The sequence below is a fragment of the Trichosurus vulpecula genome, chromosome 1 (assembly GCF_011100635.1).
Source record: "Trichosurus vulpecula isolate mTriVul1 chromosome 1, mTriVul1.pri, whole genome shotgun sequence".
In the NCBI taxonomy this organism is placed as follows: domain Eukaryota; kingdom Metazoa; phylum Chordata; class Mammalia; order Diprotodontia; family Phalangeridae; genus Trichosurus; species Trichosurus vulpecula.
The window spans coordinates 399,047,619-399,062,786 of NC_050573.1; the positions used below are offsets into that span (position 1 = coordinate 399,047,619).

At 39.8% G+C, this 15,168-nt stretch overlaps 1 protein-coding gene across 1 annotated transcript in view; it reads left to right on the forward strand.

The window, feature by feature from the left end:
• Window positions 1-1,387: 1,387 nt before the first annotated feature.
• TTC23L (tetratricopeptide repeat domain 23 like) overlaps window positions 1,388-15,168 on the forward strand; it is a 48,235-nt gene continuing 34,454 nt past the window's right edge. Inside the window, exons 1-3 of the mRNA XM_036741101.1 lie at window positions 1,388-1,422; window positions 3,572-3,761; window positions 5,210-5,333. Coding sequence (XP_036596996.1) covers window positions 1,388-1,422; window positions 3,572-3,761; window positions 5,210-5,333 — 349 coding nt within the window. The remainder of the gene's footprint in view (window positions 1,423-3,571; window positions 3,762-5,209; window positions 5,334-15,168) is intronic.

The window sequence follows — 15,168 nt, forward strand, 5'->3', positions numbered from 1 at the left end:
CCAAGGGCTGGGCCTCTCTCACCTAGCAAACATATTTTTATTGTCATGATTTCTCCTACCTTTCAGCAGCTGGAAGTTTCCTGAAAGGAAGAGCAGTGTTTCTTCTTGGTTTCTTTTGTAATTCACCACACAAGATAGCTCTTGCTGACTCTGAGGCCAGTTATCTTCGATGCCATCCCCATATCTTGGAACCAATCAGGAGTTGCTGCATCATCTCAATGAAACACAGGTCCCCCAAAGAGAGACTGGAATACATGTGCCCAGCTCCATGGGAAGTGCCCCAGTTTACCCTTGCTCAATCCAATTAAAAAAGCAAAAGAAGTAGACACAGTGACTAAATCTGACAGTGTAGATACCACATTCCATATCCACCTCTCTACAGAGAAGTGTTTAAATTTCATTTTTAGCCATACATTCCAACTATATCCAGCAGAGTTGCTAATAAATGGGAAAATAGACTTACGAGTTTCATTTCCATTAATGTTTCTAGTCTGCTAGTGAAATAAAGAAGATAAAACAAAGTCCTAACTGCTATTCTCTGTATGACCTTGGTGAGGTCACTTTCTTTCTTTGTGACTCAGAGGAAAATGACTTGGACTAGATGATCTCAAGTCCTTTTGAGTTTGTAGTTCTTCTGTGCTCTCCTCCCTGCTCAACTGGATAATCAGCCACAGAAAAATGAAGAATGGTCATATTTATTTATTTCAGTTTTGTATGGCCTTATATTTATCTATTTCAGTTTTATACAGTCTTTCCTCCCACAGTCCCAAGTCAGCCAGTGAAATAGCCAGTTGATTCATGAGTTGTAAGTGTGCTGGGCTTTAAAACAAAAGCAATATGAATTGGGGTGGCTATGAATAAGGCAAAAATCATAATGGGATACTAATTCAAAAATGGGAATTTAATTTTAATTCAAAAATTGTGCTACTGGCCTTTTTAATTTTATGCCCTCCCAAAAAGAGAACACAGGAAAAAATAATATATATAATATTATGTATACAATTATAGTTCTGCAGTCATTATCATAGTTATGTATTATGTAATTATAGTCACATTGTTATATATAATTACATAGGTATGGTAACATATACAATTATATAGTTATGTATAATTATAGTGTTATACACACACATATATAAAATTCTCTGTGTGGAGCTGCACTGTGTTTTTTATGAAATTTCTCATTCAACTGATGGGGCAAGAGAAAAGAAGAAGCTCCTGCACATCTCATAACCAGAACTTTATTTTAGTCAGTTGTGCTTCTCTGTAGGAAGAAGATGCAATCTTGTCCTATCCCTACTGAAGTCAGCAGCACAACCTGGAACTCTTGTAAGTAAGCAAACAAGTAAGCAGAACAGAGCTTTGCAGCCACAGTAATTCAGGAGACATGGAATGGGACCTCCCAGTCATGAAAAATCTTTGGTGAGAGTTTTTTATTTTTAATCAGTAATAGATGTATTATATAATATCTATAGCTCTTCTTTATCTTTATTCTACCCAATGAACCCCACTGGCACCAGCAAAGCATTAAAATTTTGGCTCTAAGGTCTCTGAAATTTGTGACCCAAGTAAAAATTTCAATGGAAGAACCCAATTTTCTTCACATTGTTTGTGTCCTGAATCAGTGTAGTATGATGGAAAGAGTACAGACTCTGGAGTCAGGTGGAGCCCTGGGTTCAAATGTGACTTCTGATAATTGCTACCTATGTGACCCTTGGACAAGTCACTTAAGTCCCCTTGGACTCTCAGTCCCCTCATCTATAAGTTGAAGGGGATAAGAGAGTGTGGACTATAGATCAGTGGTGTCAAACTCAAATAGAAACGGGGACATTAAACTGTACAAATAGCATATTGACTTAGAAAACTGCTAATATTAATGTTTATGCTTTTTGTATTTTCATTTGTTTTGTTAAATATTGACCAATTACATTTTAATCTGTTCTGGCCCACACTCAAGAGTGTCTTAGGCTGCAGGTGGCCTGAGGGCCAGATTGACCTCTGAGAACCTAATTAAACAAAACAAGGCAGAGGGAAGATTCTTTGGATACTCCATTAGAGACCTTCCTCCAAGCTGACATTAAACCTTAAATGACTCTCCGGCTTTGGTTATTCAACCATTTCCAGAGTTACCTAGCAGCCTGTTATCTAGCCCACACCTCTCCACAAGAATATGTTTTGCTGAAATCAAATGCTTTGCTAAAATCCAGGGGAACCATATCCTGATCTGTATTGGAGTTATACTGTGGAATAATGTTAGTGTGGCATGATCTATTTATGCCCAATGAAACCATGCTGATTCTTATAATTGTTTCCCTTTCAAGATGTTAACTAGCCATATCTTTTCTAACACATTATATAACTTTAGCAGGCATTGAAGTCAAGTTCCCTGGCCTATAGTTTATAGACTTTACTCACTTCCCTTTATAGGCTATTGGAACATTTGCCTTTGTCTGGCCCTGTAGCACTTCTCTGTCCTCCTATGATCTTCTAATGATCACGAAGCATAACTCAGCAATCTGCTATATAATATCCAGGTCCCTCTCTCCAATTTCATTTGATCATTTTCTATAAAACTATCTACCAGTTTCCTTCAGATTAAGGGCTCTAAAATTACACTTTAAATTCTTAGCATCTCTTTTGTCCTCCAAGCTCTGGGTCTGGATTCTCTTTTTCTTTCCATATCAGTCTACTAAGGGGTCTCCACTTGGTCCATGGATAATATTTGTGCCCTCCCTCCTATTACAGTGCAGAACATTTTTTTAATGCAAAAAAGTTTTCAAAGGTTTTGTGGTTCTTGGACCTCTTACTCCACTCAAATTCCTGCTTCCTGACTCTTAACACACCTGACCCCTATTAATAGAAAAACATGACATTTTATGGCTGAGACACCGTTGAAAATGTCTTCTTTTTGCATAACAAGTGACTGATTATTTTATGCAAGAAACTAAAGTGCAGACCACCTGAACATCTATTGTTGACATCATCACTTTGAAAACCCTTGGCTTAGATGAATAAATATGTCAGGATCCCTTGTCAAATCAGTTTATGAAGATTTTTAACAATTACCTTGGCCACTGCTTCAGAATGACTTTGTTTTTCCTCAGTATTTCTTTAGAACCTTATCTCATACTGCCAAAGCAAAGGGATTATATGGTTATTTAAATGATTTAGACCAAATATCTAACCCTCTACTGAACCCTACTTTAGAAGGGTGGGACCTTTCTTTCATTTCCCAAGTTTTTGCTATATCTAGATCTTCCTTAACTTTCATAAGATGGTAGGACTTAGAGCTGGAAGGAGTTTTAGAAATCATGTACAACTGCTCTCTGGGAACTATGGCCAGAGAAGGAAAATAATTTGCTCAAGACCACATAGATAATAAATATTAATGCTTTCTTCATTATCTAAAAGATTTACTTCCTTAAATTAGACTATGAATTGTACTTTATGTGGCTAAATAGCCCTACTTACTATGAAATGCTGTGTTCTTCAATTTAAACAATCTACTTTATATATAAGGACTAAATTCTGCATCCACATCTCCTAGAAATGTACTATATGTTATCATTAGGGAAAAGGAAACCAGAACATTGGTTGCTGAGCAGAGGAGTGAATCAAATCCTAGTGATGAATTTGGAGATAGTGAAGACAAAGAAAATGAAACTGACAAGGTAGCAAGGAATGCAGATTATATGTCTATTCCGAAGGAGAAGTTAAACAAATCACAGAAAAAAGCTGAGTCGCTGATTAAGGCAAAAAAGGTAAAAAACCAAAACCAGTCGTACTAGCTTTTCATTTGTATTATAAAATTATTTTAGTAGTTTTCATAGTTGATTTAATGGGTCCATGGTATAGAACTATCAAGAATGTTTGTATTCCCCATTGCCAAACTCAAAAACAAATTTTGGGTTCTTTTTTTTCTTTTTAGTTGTTTTATTTTGTTTTAGTTCATCTTGATCATAAACGGCAACAAGGTCAAGTTAGTCAGGCCAAGGGGTCAGAACCAATAGGAAAGAAGAGGACAGAGGTCTGGGTCCTTGATGGCCAAAGCTGGCGATGAAGATTCCTTTAGTTACTTAGAAGCATTAGAGGACCAGTGGTCTAGAAACCTAGAAGTCAGAGCAAAGAAGGAGAATGACCAGGCCTTTTTAGGTAAGATAAACAAGTTCTCAAATTTCAGGAGAACGGGCAATCAGAATATAAGGGTGAACCTTGTCTGGGACAGACTTTACTTAATCAGCGAAGCTCTCACGGAATCATAGATTTAGAGCTGGAAGAGGCCTTAGAGATCATCTAAGTCAACTCACCCATTTTACAGATGAGGAACTGAGACCCAGAGGGTAAAAGCAACTAAAGTTGGAAGGTAGTAGGGCTAGGATTTGAACCTAGTTTTCCCCATTCTATATTCAGCACTCTTCCCATTGCTTTGCACTATCTCAATATACTTTCTTGGTCAAGTATTGACAACAAATAGGTCCAGATTCCTCTCAAGACAAGTTAGGGGAAAGGATATGTTCTTGTCCTTGGCTTGATCTTGTAAGAGTTCACAATTTTGGGTTAGAAGAGGTTTCCAGAGTTAAACAAGAACTCATGTTTCATAGTATATAATTTTGACTTTTTAAGGTAAAATATTGCCCATACACAACTTGCGATTTAGGATGGATTGCAAGTCATTTTATTTTTATTTCATACAAGCTTTTAGTTACTTCAGCTGAAAGGGCTTTTCCTAGCCTTCTGTTTAATTTGCTAGTAAATGGGCTAGTGTTGCACCAAGGAAAACAAGGATCATCTTCCCTATTAAGCAATATTAGTCATTGAGGCAGAGAAGATCAAAACATAGCTTTTTGCGCAGAATGGTTTAGGTCAGCCTACATTATGGATTGACATATACCAGGTCTTCTGACTCCTTGTCCTGAGCTGCTTCCAGAATACCAAGGCACAGAAGTATCTACTGGTGTAGTCAATATATGACTGTATTTTTAGTGTATTTAATTTCCTTTAAAGCTATGGACCAGATGGATTAAAGTGGGGAGACCAGTGCTTGTATTTGCTCCACAGGTGCAAAAAGCTTTTCACCTTGTCCTCCCTCACACAGTTAGTAGTAAAGAAGAGATATAAGTTGAATGTTGCCATGCATTACTGAAATGAGAGGGCCACTAGGCAATTTTCTTTATAATAAACATAATGGTTTCTTGTTTCCTATTTTCAGAACTGCCAGGCAAACCAGGAACTGATTCGTTGTGTTACATTTTCCCGAATTGTTTTTGGAACTGAACACTGGAGATATGCCCAAGCATTAACCAACCTCGCTTATGGATACCTGACCCTGAGAGGTAGGTACTCAGTATCATTACTGGGATTTATTCAGCCTGGAGATGGCTGAGACCTGGAGACCAGGCAGACCCAGACCCTCAAAGGCAGGCCAGAAAATCAGAGAAAGTCTCAGAAGGAGATAATAGGAAGGGGTCCATTTAGATGTTGTTAGAGAGCTCCTGCCATAAGTGTACATTTGGGTAGGTCTGGTCATAGCCTTGCAGACTTGTCAGCAGGCAGAGGTTTGAACAGAGTGGCAGCTGGCATCAGGGAAGTGTGACAGTAGGTAGATACATGATTTCAGGGGTGGGATTTCAGTCCCTGGTAGGGGTTGTGAGAGGGAGGGTCAAGAATCCCAGTATAAGACATGAATTTAGGCTTGAAACTAAAGAAACACTATGACTAGAGTATAGTCAAACCTCAGCTTTGGCTCAGTCTCAGCATTCACCACCGTCACTCCTATACACATGCTACTGAATGAAGGTGAAGAAAATCACACAACTATTCTGACTGAGTCCACTGTAGATTTACATTATACAATCTCACCTGGGCTCTCACTGCTGCTAGGCAATCCTGACATACTTCCTTTAGCAATTTGCTATCCCATTCTCCATGGCAACTCTTCCAAACCTTTTCGACCCTCCTCACGCCTCTCATGGCTTCCCCTTCCATACTCTCTCAGCTGAGAATCTTGCCTCATTTTTTATGGAAAAAAATCAAGGCCATTCACTATGAATTCCTTCATCTCCCTTCTTCCTCATCTCCCACTGCTCAGGTGCCTTCTGCTAGTCTCTCCTCCTTCACATGTATTTGTATCACATGATGAGGTGGCCTTACTCCTTACCAAGGCTTATCCTTCTACCTGCTTAAGTGATCCCATTTCATCTTGTTTCCTCCAACAGATTGCCCCCTCTGTCATCCCCACTTTCACTTATAGTCAGTCTCTCCCTGTCGACTGATTCATTTCCTACCACCTGCAAACATCCCCATGTTTCCCCTACCCTGAAAAAACCCTCATTTGATCCTTCCAAATCTGCTACCATCCTTTTCTTCTTCTTTCCTTTGTAGCCAAACAGTCCAAGATGTCATCTACAATCAGTGCATCCACTTTCTGTCCTACCACTCTCTTCTTTATCCCTTACATTTCAGCTTTGGACCTCACCATTCCAGTGAAAGTGCTCTCTCCAACACCAATAATGATCTCTTAGTTGACAAATCCAATGGTGGTTTCTCAGTCCTCATTCTCCTTGACCTCTCTGCAGCCTTTGACACTATTGATCAATATTGACTTTGACAGTATTGACACTCCTTGATGCTCTCTTCACTCTAGGTTTTTGGGATACCACTCTCTCTTGGTTTTCTTCTTACTTATCTGATTGCTCCGTCTCTGTATCCTTTGCTGTCTCTCAAGATTCTGTCCTGAGCCCTCTTTTCCTCTCCTTCTATACTACTTCATCTGGTGATCTTGTCAGCTCCCATAATTTAATTACCATCTCTATGCTGATAATTCTCAAATCTACCTATCCTTCCTCAAACTCTCTGCTGATCTCAAATCTGACATCTTGAACTGGATGTCCAGTAGACATCTTAAACTCGATATGTCCGAAACAGAACTCATTACCTTTCCCCCAAACCCTCTCCCACTCCTACCTTCCCTATTACTGTAGAGGGCATCGCCATCTTTCCAGTCCCTCAGATTCACAACCTCAGAGTCATCCTGGATTGCTTGCTCATATTTTCTCACTAATCCCCTATTTACACACTATTGCCAAGGCCTGTTGATTTCACCTTTGCAATATCTCTCAAATATATATACCCCTTTTCCTCCTCTGATGCTGCCACCAGTCTAGTGCAGGCCCTATCATCTCAGGCCTGGATTATAGTAAGAGCCTACTTGTGGGCCTGCCTGCCTCAAGTATCTCCTCTCTCCAATCCTTCTCTCCAGTCAGTCACTAATGTGATTTTTCTAAAGCACAGGTCTAATTATGTCAACCGCCCCCCCCCCACTCAATAAACTTCAGTGGCTTCCTAGGAACAAATACAAAATACTCTGTTTGATATTCATAGGCCTTCATAATCTAGTCCCCCTCCTATTTTTGAAGTCTTCTTACTCCTTACTCTCCAAAACATACTCTGATCCAGTGACACTGGCCTCCTGGCTGTTCCACGAACATGACGTGCCACCTCTTGGCTCTGGGTGTTCTCTCTGGCTTATCTCTCATGCCTGGAATGCTGTACCTCCATAACTCAAGCTACTGACCTCTCTGGCTTCCTTTAAGTCCCAACCAAAATCCCGCCTTCTTACAGGAAGCCTTCCTCAATGCCACGTATTTCTAGGCCCTCCCCTCTGTTAATTATTTTCTTTTATCTTTTCTATAATTTGCTTTGTATATATTTGTTTGCATGACATATCCCCATTAGGTTGCTAGCTCCTTGAGGGAAAGGACTGTCTTTTACCCCTTTTTGTATCCCCAGTGCTTAGCACAGTGCCTGGCACATAGTAGGCACTTAATCAATGTTTATTGATTGATTGATTACATCATTTCCCAATTATATTTTCATGTAGTATGGGCAGCACTTAGGAGTTTTGTGGTAGCAAAGGGCCCTGAGTTTGACTCCTCTGGGCTAAAGAATTTCCAAGGCTCCTTCCAGCTTTAACTATTTGTAATTTGTTTGAAGGGAGCAGTTCAGATGTAAGAGTTTGGTGTTCCTAAGTAGCTGTGTTTTTTACCTTTGTGACTCTGTTTATATAACTTTCTTTGTATTGTGTATTAGTGTGAATTCTTATGTGTTGGGCTGCACCATAAACTGCCTGAGTTCTTGGACACAGAGGATACTGATTGGCTTGGCAACTATAGCACTATGTCACAAGATTAACTGCATCCTAGACAAAAACTTATAAGCCCTTTCCTACTATGTTGGACATGCCTGTGTCAAAAGTCACAGGACCTTGGCAGGAAGAACTCATGGAAGAATGTTAGAGGAATTAAAGGGAAGGAGAATTGAGGCTCAGAGAGGCCCACCAGAATCATGCTGCAGTTATCCAGGTGTGAGGTGATGGTGGCTTGTATTATTATGGTGGTGGAAATGAGGATAAACAGGAAGAGCCAATAGAAGACATTTTCTATGAAATATCAACAAAGATTTTGATCCAAGGGATATCCCTGTCCTATTATTAATTCTAATTGTTAAAGAAGATTATTGTTGTAAATCCATGTCAGTTTATAAGCTAATAGCATTAGCAAGCTATTTCAGAAGCCTCACTAAGACTTTTGAAATAAGCACTCTTCAAAACCTTGAAAGAACTAGGAACCTTGGCAAACATTCATATTTATCAGGTAGCAGAAGGAAGAGAACCAAGTGATGAGACAGAAAGAGAATATACAGAAGTATAGAGAGCCAGGATAATGGAGGCAGAAAAACCAAGGGAAGAGAAAGAGTTCTTGGAAGAAGGTGGCAAATAATATCATTTGCTATAAAGTACAGAAGAGTCAAGAAAGATGAGGACTAATCAAAGATCACTGGGCTTACTGATCAGATTTCTGATGATTTTCAAAGGAAGGATTTCAATAGCATAATAGATTTGGAAGCTGGACTTCAGGAGGTTGAGGAGAGCCTATGTAGTGGAGAAGTAAAAACAATGGGTATACACCACTGGTTCAGTAAATTTAAGTGTGAAAGGAGGGGAAGAAATAAGAAGGAAGCTAAAGGGATTTGTTGTTCAATCATGTCCAACTCTTTGTGACCCCATTTGGGGTTTTCTTGGCAAAGATCCTAGAGTAGTTAGCCATTTCCTTTTCCAGATCATTCTACAGATGAGGAAACTGAGGCAAACAGGGTTAAGTAACTTGTCCAGGGTCACATAGTAAGTATATGAAGCCATATTTGAACTCAGGACTCTATCCACTGAGCCACCTAGCTGCCCAAAAGGATTAGCTGCACCAACTGAAGGCTTTCTCAAGATGGGGAAGACCTACGTATCTGTGGACTGATAGAAAGAATCTAGTGGTCAGGGAGAGATTGAAGAAGCAAGAGAAAAGGAATAACTGATGAACCAAAGTATAAGGTGAATTCAGGAAGAGACTTTAGGTGAAATACAGCAAGACAAAGTTTTATGGAAAATAGAACTACCTCACCATCTCTAAATCTGGGGTGATAACACTAAGAGAAAGAATGATACTTTGGTCATGTGCTCTGAGTGTTTTGACTCTAAAAGTCCAGGGTACTTTCCACTACTCCATACTCAACTGGAATGTGCCCACTATTTAGTGATGAGGATGTCCAAGGTATGGCACAGAGTGGGGCAGAAGCTTCAGCCTAGAAAAGGATTCTTTGGCAGTATAGAATTTTCTTTTTCCTTTGCAACAGTGTGTTGCATATATTCATTAGCATTTGTGAGTTCTTCTGAGGATTTTTTTACAATCCTTCCCTCTACCCCCAGCCATTGGAAGAGGCCGATGGAGTGGGAAGAGAAGGAAGACAGGAAGAGATGGGGAGAGGAAGCTTGATTTTATTGATGTATTTAAATATTTTTTTTAACCCTCAAAATAAATAAACTATGAACTTGTGAAGCAATGCTGCCATCTAGGGTTATTTTACTTCCATTCCGTTCCATTGTTAAATAGAGAAAACTTGAAAAAGGCAGGCCACATTTATAACCTTTTCCTTGCTGATTATGTCAGTGACTGAGTAAAGCAAGTATTTTTTGAGTATTTAGAATGTTGAGAATACTACACTAAAGACAGTGCGTAACACATAAGGAGCCTAATAAATGATCTCTGCCTTCATGGAACTTACGTTTAACCTATGCCATGGTTTAACATGAAAACATGAAAAAGGTAATTGGTGAATTAGAGAATCTCAGAGTTGGAAAGCACTTTCTAGTCCACTTCCTTAGCTGATGTTTGAATCCTCTCATAGCATCCCCAGTGAGTGGTCGTCCAACCTCTACTTACCATCATCTGTCATGGATAGCCTACTACCTTATGAAGTATGCTCACTTATTCTATTATTGGACAATAATAATTATTAGAAAGCTCTTCCATATTATATGAAGTTGGAATCTGCCTTCCTATAACTTCCAGTCATTGGTTCTTTATTTCCCTCTGGAGTATACATACAATCTGATATATAAGAAACAAAATGTCTATCTGAAGGAGGGAAGTAAGAATTTAACAGTATATATAGTCTGCAGATTCTCTGTGTTGGGCTACACCCAACCTAAAGCTTGCCACTTGGGCACTTGAAAAGAGCTAAGCGTAACTTTGATATTTCACTGGATCTAAGATCTCACCAGTGTGGGTACAGATTATCACTTACTTTCATCTGCTTATTGTCCTTCCAATTTTATCCTTAAATACACTCCATATGAACCGGCTTCCAGTAAATGTCTCTCATCATATTTTCTGTCATCTTGTTTTTCCTCCTTTTGCTTCTCAGTTTTGTAAAATAAGTTATCAGTCACAATCATCCACCATGATCCAACAAAAAATTTTATAAGTGAGTTTATATTCTAAACCTATGTTGTTGCTCTTGGCTGCCATGGCTCTCTGCTTGACAAGGAAGACCGTGTGCTTTCTGGCTAAGATACTTTCTAGGGTTTCTTGGTCTCAGTGTGGTAACTGATTTAACTTCTTTAGGAAATTACAGTTGTCTGTGTTATCCAGTCTTTTAGCCATTTCCCATTTTTCAGAGTCAAACTTGTTTAAGTTGGTCAAATTAAAGTTGGTTTGATTGCATGCCATATCTTCATATTTATATCCTTTCTTTTACTTGCCTTTGATTTTAATCTTTTCTCTGTTAAGTTGAAAGTCTGATTATCTGTACACAGACTGATTTGAAAATGACTCCCAAATAGGTTATCAGTAATTTTATGTCTGTTAAGATACAACCAGGTTTTCTTTGAGGAATTTTTTTATTGCCTAACTTGTCCAGCACCTTCTGATCCTCATCCTGAAAAAATTACTTCTTGTAACCTTCTTTGTGCTCTTCGGCCTCTTTTATTTTTTACTCCATAATTATTTGTACCAAAGTAAATTATTATTAAAATGCATATTGATGATTTGAAGGGATTTATCAAATTTTTCATTGAATTTGTCGACCTCATTCATTTATACATTCAACAAGCATTTATTAAACACACGTGCAAAGCACTATGCCAGGCACTAGGATACAGAGACAAAAATGAAACAGTCCCTGCCCTGAAGGAGCTTATATTCTGCTGAGGGGATTAAAACACCTGCACAAAGAAGCAAATTCCAAATGCAAAGTAATTCTGATGGAGGGACTACCTGGCAGGCTAAAGGGGGTCTAATGTAGGAAGTAGCAGCTGAGCTGAGACTTGAAGGACTCTAGAGATTCAAGAAGCAGAGATGAGGAGGAAGAAGATTCTAAGCATGAGATACAGCTGGGAAAGTCACCAAGGCAGAAAATCGAAAGTTGTGTGCAAGCCAGTTCAACTAGAACAAAGAATGCCGTAGGAGGAATAATATGAAATTGGGATGGAAAGATAGGTTGGAGCCAGATTGTCAAGGTCCTAAATGACAAACAGAAGTTTGTGTTTGATCTTAGGCTGCTTGAGGAGGGCAGTGACGTGGTCATCCACAACTTTCTTCTGCCTTCTGATTTCATTTGCAATAAAAATGTCAATAATAATATGGTTCACTTCCTCTAGGAGTATTGTTGTTGTTGTGGTTCGTCCTTTGTTCTCAAAGAGGACCCCAATATCAGGGAGGTAGTGCCATGACTTGCAAGTGAATTGGATTTAAGCGAGGCAGGGCTGTGCAAAGTCACCAATCCCCCTTTCTCCTCTGGAGCCATCTGGGTCCAGTGTCAAGATACAGATCAGGATGACTGGAGATGGCCCCCCTCTAAGAGTATGCCCCCTTACTAGCTGCCAAATAGTGATCTCACGTTAACAGTACTAACAATTAAATCACTGTCGATAGCTGATCTGAAAACTGATTTACTAGCATCATTTGCTACCTTTTATTTACTTTTTGGTGTGGCCACTCTGTAACAGTCACGCAGAAGTGGAAGGGGGCTGCACAGGTCTGAGGGCCCTGTCGTAGTTTTCTTTGTTTCAGGGGTTGCCAGTCATCTAGTGGCCAGACTACTGGTGATAAGCCTTTCCATATTTAGAGTGATCTTGGGAAACCAATGACAGCCTGTCACCAGGTTTGTTCTTGAGACCTTTGCATCATGGTAGAACCTATCAGAACTTGAAGTCAGCTGGCCTAACCTTCAAGGACCCAAAATGGAAAGTGTTAAATGGAAGGGTGGTTTACAGGTTCTATTTGGAGAAGCAAATAAAGAAGTTCGTAGAGTCTGATTTGTTTAGTCTTTTATACTTCCACAAGAAATAAGAAACAATTTCATGGATACTTGGTCATCTCATATTGCAGTGTTCCTGATAAGCTTTTGGAAAAAGGCTGCCAAAAAAATAATCATAGTTTATACACCAACATCTGTTGCAGAGGATGTTCAAAAGATAACTTATCTTTTTCCCTAAACCAGAGGTGGGGAGCCTGCAGCCTTGAGGCTACATGTGGTCTCCTAGGTCCTTGGCTGTGGCCTTTTGACTGAGGCCAAGTTTTACAGAACAAATCCTTTTATTAAGGGGATTTGTTCTGTGAAGTTTGGATTCAGTCAAAGGGTCACACTTGAGGACCTAGAGGGCCACATGTGGCCTTGAGGCCTCAGGTTCCTCACCTCTGTGCCTAAACCCATCCCACCCCTCTTCCTAACTTCCTTTTACTGCCAAAGCCTCCACCAATACCTCTTTAAGTCACCCAGATTCGCAATCCTAGAATCATCCTCCACTTTTCCATCAGCTTCATATCATATATCAGGTCATATCAAATAATTTGCCAATTTTTATCAATTCAATATGCATAATATCTCTCACATCCATCCCTTTAAGGACTTTCTGCTAGGAAAAAAAAATCATGCTCCCTCACATGAAGATATGTGCAATAGAAAGTATGCTTTCAAAAATAACTTGTTTAGAGAAAATACAAACATCTAGGGTAGGACAAGAAAAGAGTGGTAGTGTTAGGCATGCAGTTAGGATGTGATACTGTCGAGGAATACCTCCCCTGACTCCTTAACATCAACTCATAAGAACACTAACTACATACTAGTGATGATACTCTGGTTTGGCCACTTGCCTCTATTTTGGCAGGGCAGGTTATTGTTCAGTATTATTGAAAAGAAGGTAGTAAATATAGAGAGCTGTCCTCAGAACCAGGACAACATTGGTTGAAGTCTTACCTCTGATGGATACAGGCCACTTGACCTTGGGCAAGTCTTTATTTCTCAGTTTGTAAATTGCACTATGGTGGTGGTGTTCAATCATTTTCAGTCAGTGTCTGACTCTCTGTGACCCCATTTGGGGTTTTCTTGCAAAGCTGCTGGAATAGTTTGCCATTTCCTTTTCCACCTCATTTTACACATGGAGAACTGAGATAAACAGGGTTAAGTGACTTGCCCAGGGTCACACCAGCTAATAAGTATCTGAGGTCACATTTGAACTCAGGTCTTCTGGACTCCAGGGCTGGCACTCTATCCACTGTGCCACCTAGCTGCCCTTGTACATTGCAGAGAAGATGCAACATGCATTGGTAGAAGATCTTTCCTCATAAGGGGTTTCCTCTACCAGCCAAGCCACAGGACAGTTCCTGTCCTTTACCTCTAGACATCACCGGCATCCACAGTTGGAATGCTTCCAGCAGCTTGGCATCCAGTGACATCCTCACTGGCAGTACTGAGATGCCAGCGTAAGGGAAAGAGTGAGAGCCAGCTGCCTTTGACGAGTTCAAGTTTCTAATTCTATTAAAAACAACATCCCATAGTAATAAGAGAATTGGCAGCTGTGATTGCTGAGCCACTGTTATTGATCCTTGAAATGTGATAAAGGTACTGTCTACAGTGTTTCAACCAATCAAACAAGCACTTACTACTACTGCTACTACTACTACTATCACTACCACTACCACTCCCACTCCCACTACTACTACTATTCCTGTTGCTACTACTACTACTACTGCTGGCTAACATTTATATAAAACTTTAAAGTTAGTAAAGTTCTTTGCATAGACCATCTCATTTGATCCTCCTACCAACCCACTGGAGTTGCTATTATCTTCATTTTATAGAAGAGTAAATGGACAGAGTAACTTGCTCAGTGTCACACAGTTTGTAAGTGTTTGAGGAAGGATTTGAACTCAAGTCTTCCTGACTCTCAGGCCCAAAACACTCACTATCCATTGTATCACATTATTTCCTGTTTAACATTTAAAATCCTTCAAAACCTAGCCTCCACCTAACTTTCTAGTCGCATTATACAGTGCTCCCTTTCTTGTATTCTGTTGTTCAGAAAAACTGGCCTTTCTGTCCCTCACACGTGCCATTCTATCTCTTGTCTCGGTGCACTTGCATTGTCCTTAATCCTTTTATTAGCGAGGCAAATAATCACAATATAGATGATAATTGTCAAAATGCCTGTGTGGTTCCGTATCACAAAATATAAGAGACTCTGCACAGAGAAGGTAGAAGAAGTAAAACATTTATTCAGACACCAGAGGACCAGATCCCCAAACCAGTAAGCCCAATCCATCACAGCAGCAAAGAATTTAATACACAACATCACAGCACGGAGCCTCGCGGTCCCGCAACCATCTGCCCCCCTGCTGGGGCCTTCCCACAAATACACTCACAGCACAGCACCTCTGCTCTTTCCTTCAGCTCTAACTGCTCTCTCTCTGACACACTTTCCTTTTCCTCTCAGCAAGGTCTTCATACCACACATGACTTAGGCTTCCTGTGTAATGTAAGCAGGTCACATGGCCTATTAAT